The sequence below is a fragment of the Bombyx mandarina genome, chromosome 19 (assembly GCF_030267445.1).
Source record: "Bombyx mandarina strain Sakado chromosome 19, ASM3026744v2".
Lineage (NCBI taxonomy): Eukaryota > Metazoa > Arthropoda > Insecta > Lepidoptera > Bombycidae > Bombyx > Bombyx mandarina.
Window position 1 is genome coordinate 3456208 of NC_143225.1, and position 9239 is coordinate 3465446.

At 39.9% G+C, this 9239-nt stretch overlaps 1 protein-coding gene across 4 annotated transcripts in view; it reads right to left on the reverse strand.

The window, feature by feature from the left end:
* LOC114239344 (sodium/potassium/calcium exchanger Nckx30C) overlaps window positions 1-3996 on the reverse strand; it is a 72449-nt gene extending 68453 nt beyond the window's left edge. The window contains exon 1 of one of the 4 annotated variants that reach the window (XM_028169500.2): window positions 3097-3996. In XM_028169500.2, coding sequence (XP_028025301.2) covers window positions 3097-3792 — 696 coding nt within the window. In that variant the 5' untranslated portion in view covers window positions 3793-3996. The remainder of the gene's footprint in view (window positions 1-3096) is intronic. The other 3 variants (XM_028169503.2, XM_028169501.2, XM_028169502.2) reach the window with 3 other exon arrangements.
* Window positions 3997-9239: the final 5243 nt, after the last annotated feature.

Sequence of the window (9239 nt, forward strand, 5' to 3'; positions counted from 1 at the left end):
TTTACTTAAAAAGGGGGGCGAGTATGTGGTCCGCGTGATGGTGATTGACCATTGTCGTTCAGAAACATTAGCAAGGGATAAAGCCAAGTTGCTGTCCACCAGAGCAGATCAGGGTCCTGGAACAGGCCCAAGTTTTGTACAAGGACACATCATTGTGCTTAGAATATTGATTATGACATTTGTGGGGAATTTGATTTTAGATCAGGATGGTATATTGGAAAAATAATTACGGGAAATGGGCGACATGTTTTAAATGATTTTTTTACTTACTTTTAAATTGGAGATGTACTATTAACAAAAACGTTTTTTATATCAATTTTTTTTATAAATATTTTATTGACACAATCATCCAGGTATAGTAGAAGATATGTGACGAATGTTAATTCTATCCATCCATTGTTAATCGAAGATTTATTTAAGAGAGAAAAAAAAACTTTGGACGTTCAGAAATGTTTTTAAGAGATACATGTCCACTCAAATATCGAATACAGTTCATCATCATCATTATCATCAACAGCCCACAGCCGTCCACTGCTGGACATAGGCCTCTCCCAATCCACACCACTGAGCCCGGTCTGCGGCTCTCCTCTACAGTTAGAGCGAAACAAAAAAATCGAGAGAAAATCGAATCCATATCCTTTGGTACAATGAGCTATCAACAATTCGGTCACCGGTCACCGGTCCGTCGACTGCACAGTTTTTTTTTTATTGCCTTTGTAGGCAGACGGGCATACGGCCCACCTGATGGTGAGTGGTTACCGTCGCCCATGGACTTCAGCAATGCCAGGGGCAGAGCCAAGCCGCTGCCTACCGCATAAGTTTACACACACCATTATTATTCCTTCGATAGGGAATGTATTGGGAATGTCTTACTGCAATCACTTTTGCATTAAAATATCTTCAGATTCCAAAACAGTAACGCGTCTAAAAGATATACACAATTCTAATCCGATTTTGAAAATTCGATCACGTCATCAAAGATAAGTAACAATAACAAACGACAACCTCTCAAAATGTTATTTCAGCTTTTTCAGGAAAATCATAATTTATATCTTAAACGAGGATGAGGTTGGTTTTTACGAAACCAATATAGCGTTTCTCATTGAAGGCTTTCCGCGAAACACAAATCGTTTTTTAAGCTGACTGTAGTTAATTGTTTTGTAATTGCGCACCGAGCGAGTCCGGAGTTTTGGCTCGGTGCCAAAGCTCCTCAGATGTCCTCCTGACGCGTCGGATCCATGAAGCAAGCGCGCAGTCCTTCTGAATCCTAGTTGTGTATTATTATGCGGCTTTTTTCGAGTTTAATTTCGTGTATCGCTGCATTTGTTACGAGTTTCCATGATTACAGATCAGAAACATTGGAGACGCTATTTTTATAGGCGTTTATTGTGAGTGTGCAGTGGATGCGACAATGATTTTTTTTTATTGCTTAGATAGGTGGACGAGCTCACAGCCCACCTGGTGTTAAGTGATTACTGGAGCCCTTGGACATCTACAACGCAAATGCCGCCACCCACCCTGAGACGTGAGTTCTAAGGTCGCAGTATAGTTACAACGGCTGCTCCACCCTTCAAATCGAAACGCATTACTGCTTCACGGCAGAAATAGGCGGGGCGGTGGTACCTACCCGTGCGGACTCACGCGAGGTCCTACCAGTAAAAAGGGTCAATGGAATAAGTCAAAATCTTATTGCTATCACAAATTGTAGTTATTGTATTACATTACAAGCACGTGCATACGAAGCGCTTTGAAAAACCAAACCCGAAAAACGTATGTTTGTGGAATTACGGATGAGAAGAAACCACATTTCTGCACGTGATAATTATGATTTTAATTCCTTTCCGATATCTCAATGTCATAAAGTCCTCGAATGGAGGCCACGGATGGGTACCAGGAGCGTGGGGCGTCCTCCAACCAGGTGGACTGACGACTTCGTGCGCACGGCGGGAAGTCGTTGGATGCGGAAGGCGGAGGATCGCATTATGTGGAAGGCATTGGGGAAGGCCTATGTCCAGCAGTGGGCAGATAAAGGCTGATGATGATGATGATATCTCAATTTTTTTTTGTTTCATTTATAATTAAAATTATTATTACAGTTTAATCTCATTTTTTTATGTCAATATCGATATTCGAATATCGTCATCAAGACATATTATGGATAGTGGCCACGAAAACTGTAAAGTAAAAGTGGTTGACAATTAAGCCACCGTTTTCTTTTAATTTCATTCTGCATAAGTTCCACCTTCTTACAGTCAAGCCTGGTTTGAAATATGGAACTCTTAGAGTCCCGAGGCTCATGAGAAGGAGGTCCGAATATCATTTCTAGAGTCTAACTTTGAAAACAGATCGCGTGTCTGTTTCGCGGCCGAATTAGGCGCAATGATGCTACTTACGCAGACTCAAAACACGCTCGACTGAACGTTAAAACTGTGATCATGAATATATTTTTCTGATAAATATTGACAGATTAACTAAGCCCTACTTGACATTCAGCTTTATATTTGTAAAACCTTATCTAACCGCGGGACGCCGTCATTACGCGAAGACACTTCCCAACAAACGAGCCGCGTGCTTGTCACCCGTCGCTTGCACTAAAACTTGCGTTTAGGCATACGTTAAATAATAAAAAAATGTAATTAACTAAAAATATGTTCAAAAATAGTATTTTAAATGTATTTGTAATTGTTAATATAGTCAATTTGTTTTAATTTGATTCTAGTATTCGTTCTTCAATCTAAGTTATATACATGCTGTTGTTATAAATATGTACGTGCATTAAAAAAATTACAATTTTCTTTTTCTTTTTTTTCGATCATTGATTCTATTGGTCTAAAGGGTCCTCGTATTTCTATGGGATACTATTTTGACGCAGATTCATTGAAGTTTCATTCAACATTATGTAATTGTGAAACGTGTTATTTACGTTACCGTACCGTGAGTACGGAGTACGGAGCTCTGTGTCGACTACTGAGTAAACATGGAGTTCGTTAAATGCGTGTGTTTGAGCGGCGCTAAGGTAATTGTAAGTTACGTGCTAATCAAATCTGCGCCAAAGACTAACTGTATCGCATGCAAGGGATGTGCGGGCGAGCTCACCGTCGGCATCAGCTGATCTGTACTCCTGACCCTGGTCACCTTGTTCTTGTAGATGAGCTTCTTGAAGGCCCTCTCGACCGGCTGGTTCCACCTCATGAACATGACGTACGCGCCGTAGAGCGAGAACAACACCAGCGCCTCCTGCCAGTAGATCCTGTTGTCCCGGAAACAGTAAATCAACACTAGCAGGCTGATCGAGTAGAAGGTGCAGTCGCGGAACAGCGGCCACCAGGTGAGCGACAGCGTCGTGCGGGAGAACATCGCGCAGGCACCGATCACGAACAGGATGTTGAAGACCGCGGAGCCGACGATCGTCCCGATGCCGACGTCGTCGAACGACACGAACACGCCGATGACAGAGGTGAACAGCTCCGGGGCGGAGCCCCCGGCCGCCATAAACGTGGCACCGGCGACGTCGTCGCGGATCTCGAGCCGCTCTATGATGACGTCGAGCGCGGGCACGAAGAACTCATCGCAGACGATGGCGAGCGCGACGAACATGTAGCCCATGCCGAGCACGTGCAGCAGCACCGCGCCGGACCGCCGCTGCTCCTCGCTGAAGACGTCGGGCGGGAAGAGCGGCGTCTTTGCATCTTCAGTGGCGTTCGGCAGCTGGGTGGCGTTGGGCAGCTGGGTGGCGTTGGGGTCGCCGGCGCGCGCCGCCGCCAGCAGCGCGAGCACGAGCGCGCCTCCCATGCCGCGGCTCGGAGCACAGTGCCGGCGCGTCGCCCGCCGCTCGCTCGATACCGCCGCACTGCGCACCGGCCCCGGGCCCCACGCGACCTCCGACCCTCATGCGTATTTCCGACTGGCTACGCTTTTGAGCCGATCATCTTTTTGCATAAAAGTTCGTGTGCAGCGTGCTTCGGCAACGTCGCCCAGCCGCGCCGTCACATTCCTTCTCTCATGCATTTTTAAATGGAAATTTTAATTTAAATGTTTACTGCGAGACTCGGCCGCTCCGTTTCCCTTATAAATAATATATGAAAATTAAAATTAACGTTCAACTCATTCAACTGTTCACTAATTTATTCATTTAAAATACTAAACCCTTTTCGATTTTTACTTTACAATAATATTATTCGATTTGCTATGAGCATTATTTTTGTGTTAAAACATTCAAGTCTCCCATAAATATTAGACCATTTGGAGATCCATATTTTTTATACGCAAAATAAGTCTTAAAAGTCTGACAAATACACTACTATATGACTCAGACAAACTAAAAGAAAATAAAGAGAGTAATCTCTCAACTATAAAATTACAAATTAGTGACTGTTCTCCAATCTCAAAACTTCAAACACCCTCACGCGATTTCCCAGGCATACACAAATGCACACACACAGAAATAAGCCCCTCTGAGTTCGATAGGAATAAAACCAAAACTCCACGCTCCCCTAGTCTAGACATCATATCTACCTAGATGCTCGTAAGCGTATACAATTTCAACGGCTTGCATTCCCCTCTGTATCCAATTTAGGGTTGTTAGAGAGGGTGCATATTCCCATTTACAGATATACTCATATATATACCTACATTTGTGTTGACAGTTCGAGGCGATGTTCCTTAACGAGATATCTACACATCGAGGAACGAAAATTTATTTGCTTTAAGCAACATTTTTGTAATTTTACAGGAGAATCGTTAAAAGTTTAAAATTTTGAAAAAACATAATGAAAAAAAACTTTTTCAGCTATTTGAATGGAGTAAACTTAATTGTCGTTCAATTACAAAACATTGAATTGTTGATGCTAATACCAAATAAAACGGACATTAATCTATACTTCTATATCTATACTAATATTATAAAGAGGAAAGATTTGTTTGTTTGTTTGTTTGTTTCGAATAGGCTCCGAAACTACTGAACCGATTTGAAAAATTCTTTTTCCATTAGAAGCCGACATTGTCACTGATGAACATAGGCTACCTTTTTTAAAAAAAAATTATTTTATTTTTTTGGTTTCATGTGTGTTTTAATGTTTCCGAAGCGAAGCGAGGGCGGGTCGCTAGTAATATTATAAAGAGGAAAGATTTGTTTGTTTGTATTGAATAGGCTCCGGAATACTGAACCAATTTGAAAAATAAAACAATGTCAAATATCGTTGAAATTTTTGTTAAAGACCCGAGCGGACCCGGAGCGGGCCGCTAATTGTAAAGATAAATGTCGCGTAATCAGCGAAATGTCACTTAAACCAAATAGCCTTTCACCCCTCGATATATATTTAAAATACCTTGTACTATCAATAACTAAATATAATATATATGGATGGTATGGCGAAATCCAATGGATCTTTTAGCTTTAAAATCTTCATTTTTTTTCTCTTATTGCTTCGATGGGTGGATGAGCTCACGGCCCACCTGATGTTAAGAGGTTACCGGAGGCCATAGACATCTACAACGTAATAAGCAACCTACCTTAAGACATGAGTTCTAAGTCTTAGTTTTTCAGTACAACGGCTGCCCCGCCCTTCAAGTGGAAACGCATTACTGCTTCACGGCAGAAATAGGCAGGGCGGTGGTACCTAACCGTGCGCACTCACAAAACGTTCAACCACCAGTGATTACATACGCAAATTATAATTTTGCGGGTTTGATTTTTATTATCTATATATTAATACGTGAAGCAAAAACTTTGTATCCCTTTTTACGAAATATGCGCGGACGGAGGAGTATGTAATTTTCCACACTTATAGAGAATATAGAGAAGAAGTGCACAATGCTAATATTTTTTAAAAGAATGCATACAAGATACATTGAATCAATAAAGAAAACATTACACACACTACATACCATGTATTTGACGCACACACGCATGCATACTATTTACTGTCATACTTTTGTTCTTGACGTCTGTTGTCAAATTGAGATGAAATATTGTTTGACTTTGTTAATATTTTTTATAGTGTAGTCTTGGCGAAATTTGTGATTATAGAAGTATAAAATACAATCACAATAGTGTATAAACTTACAATTCCAATTAATTATAGTCGAATTTAGACTACTGCGGGACCACTAGTACAATGTTATTCCTTCACCGTGGAAGTCAATCGTGAACATTTGTTAAGTACGTATCTCATTACAAAAATTGGTACCCGCCTGCGGGAATCGAACACCGACGCGCATCCCTACATACGAATGCACCGGACGTTTTATCCTTTAGGCCACGATGACCTTTTTAGGCCAAGGAAAAAGTCAGGCCTTTTGAAAATAAATCAGAAACATAAATTTCGTTTACGACAGAAGAACTTATCGTTTCAGTTAAGTATGAATTTATTTTTTATTTTTTTATTTTTAATTCTATTGTTCGATGGGTGGGCGAGCACACGACCCATCCGATGTTAAGTGGTTATCGGAGCACATAGAGATCAACAACTTGAATTTCGCCACCCTACCTTAAAATATGATATATACTTACTCATTATAATACTCACTTTATGGCACAACGGCTGCTGCATTTTTTTATTACTAGATGAGTGGACGATCTCACAGCCCACCTGGTGTTATGTGGTTACTGAGGCCATAGACATTTACGGCGTAAATGCGCCACCCACCTTGAGATATAAAGTTCTAAGGTCTCAAGTACAGTTACAACGGCTGCCCCACCCTTCAAACCGAAACGCATTACTGCTTCACGGCAGAAATAGGCAGGGTGGTGGTACCTACCCGTGCGGACTCACAAGAGGTCCTACCACCAGTAAAGCATTCTTAAACTAACACGCATTACCGCTTCACAGCAGAAATAAGCAAGGCGATGATTACAAGATGTCCTACCACCACTAAAAGAATTGATTATTTTAATTTAATACGTATAGAATTGAATAGAACATTTCATGTGTGTGCTGCTACTCACTAAAAAGTTGTCAAGTTGGGACCTAATCTTTAAGGCATGATAAAGCTTTAAAGCTAGTATACTAGTAGCTAATACTGAATGTTGATTCGTGTCAAACTTACAATAAAGCTGCGCTATTATTAAGGCAGCATGTAAAAATTTAACACCGTTTAAATGGTTCTAATTTAGCTTATGAATTAGATATATGCAGACGTTGCAAGCTAAATAGATTTTGAAGTAAAACTTTCAGAAGCCTTCGAGCTCCTGTTATGCTAATGAGCGTTTATATCCATCTTTTTTAGTGTCGCTTATTCGTTCCATCTCTTGTAACAAAAAAAAAAAAACTACTATTATCTCTTGTCAGTAAAGTATGCTGGTGAATGGCACTGGGAATGGCAATGGTAAGAAGTTTTGATTTATTATACCGGGTGGTCTAGCCACCAAACGGTGACCATGAATTGTAGGGGTAGGTTTTCGTTTGGGTCATTGTCTAGGTATCGAAAGGTCTAACCAACATGATGTACGGTTATAATTAACGAAAATAATCTATTTTCCAACGCAAGTAACAAAGCGGCACCTAATATATAGTAATTTTCGGGCGACCAAGGCGCTCATGTTTTAGATCAATTTCCATGTCGGTCCATGTCCACCTTTCAAACCGATAATGATTTGTGCGTTCGTTTATAGTGTTAACTCCGAACCAGTCAATAATTATTCATTTAATTGTAAGCAGTTTGTGCGCCATTGTCGCCACGACGGAACGCGTTTTCCATAATTACTTTTTTATTTTTGTTTACTGCTTAGATGGGTGGACGAGCTCACAGCCCACCTGGTGTTAAGTGGTTACTGGAGCCCATAGACATCTACAATGTAAATGCGCTATCCACCCTGAGATATAAGTTACAGCGGCTGCCCCACCCTTCAAACCGAAACGCATTACTGCTTCACGGCAGAAATAGGCGGGGTGGTGGTACCTACCCGTGTGGACTCACAAGAGGTCCTACCACCAGTGCTAAGTCGTATTTTTATAGTGTCCATATCGATTAAAAAGTTACAAGTGATATTAAAACACTAAATAAGGAACAAATGACTGAATTTAAAAATTTATTGCCAGCTAGCTATACGTAAATAACGTTATGAATGACCAGTATTGTAAGATGGCAACTAACAATATTTTTTGCACTTGATAATATATTTTTTGCTACCTATGTAATTGTACTTGAAATAAAGTGAATAAATTTTTACTTGTATCAATAAATGTATCAATTTTTTTTTTTTATATGCAGCAGTTTGTTCTCTATGTTGTTTCTCCCATGCTATAATTTTCATTGTGCTTAGCAGTGGGTTATCGCGAGTTAATTAAAATTATAGGTCTAGAATCTGATGGCAAAAAAAGGGGAAAAGATAGCGATTTTCATATGGCAACAAAAAAAATTTCTTCTATCAAAACTGAATTTCGAGGAATTGTTTTTGGTTTGGCTTCAAATTTCCTTTAAAAAGTGGTGAAAATATCGAAGAAACCTCTTCGATCGCAGGCAAGAAATATCGTTTTCAAAGTTTATTAAAGAATACTTGATGAACAAGGTGCAGAACAAACACAATAATCGATATTGAGCCATCTGCAAGCGTTGACTGGTTAGTAGGAATGACACGTCTTGATACTTTGGTTAATTGCATTTTAGTGTGTATTATGTATACTAAACTTTGGTTTATTTCAGGTGTTTCTAATACTACCATAAGACGAATTGTTGCTGAAGGCAGATCTAACAGAGGCGTATTTAGTACGCCCGGTAAAAAGAGGAAAGGTGGCAAAAATATTGCGCCTTCCTCGTCTTCTTCTTCCGATGCAGACTTTTATGGATGTGCAGTATTTGGAACCATTTTTAAGTTCGGATAGCCTATAATTAATTAATAAGTTCATGAACAGAGTAATTGGAATTTTCATCTAAATTTCGAACCCCACATTCGCCACGGTAAGATTTTCAAAAATTATTCTTGATCATTGCATAAATTTTTATATTTGCATGCATCACACAGAATCAGCCGCTATAAGAAAAAAAAAGTATCAAAACGTTTTACTCCAATTTCCCCAGTATTGCTAGCGTCAATTTCTTTTTTCCCTTTTTGCCATCAGATCGTGGTAGACCTATAACTTTTATGGTTTAATCGCGTCTTCTCTATATAGACGATCACGATAACTATTCATTACGTTGGAATGAATTCTCGTCTCACCTCATACAATTCTCTTTTATATAATTTTAACTAATAATTTTAACATAAATGGCGGTATGGGTAAATTTCCTTTTGCGTTTGC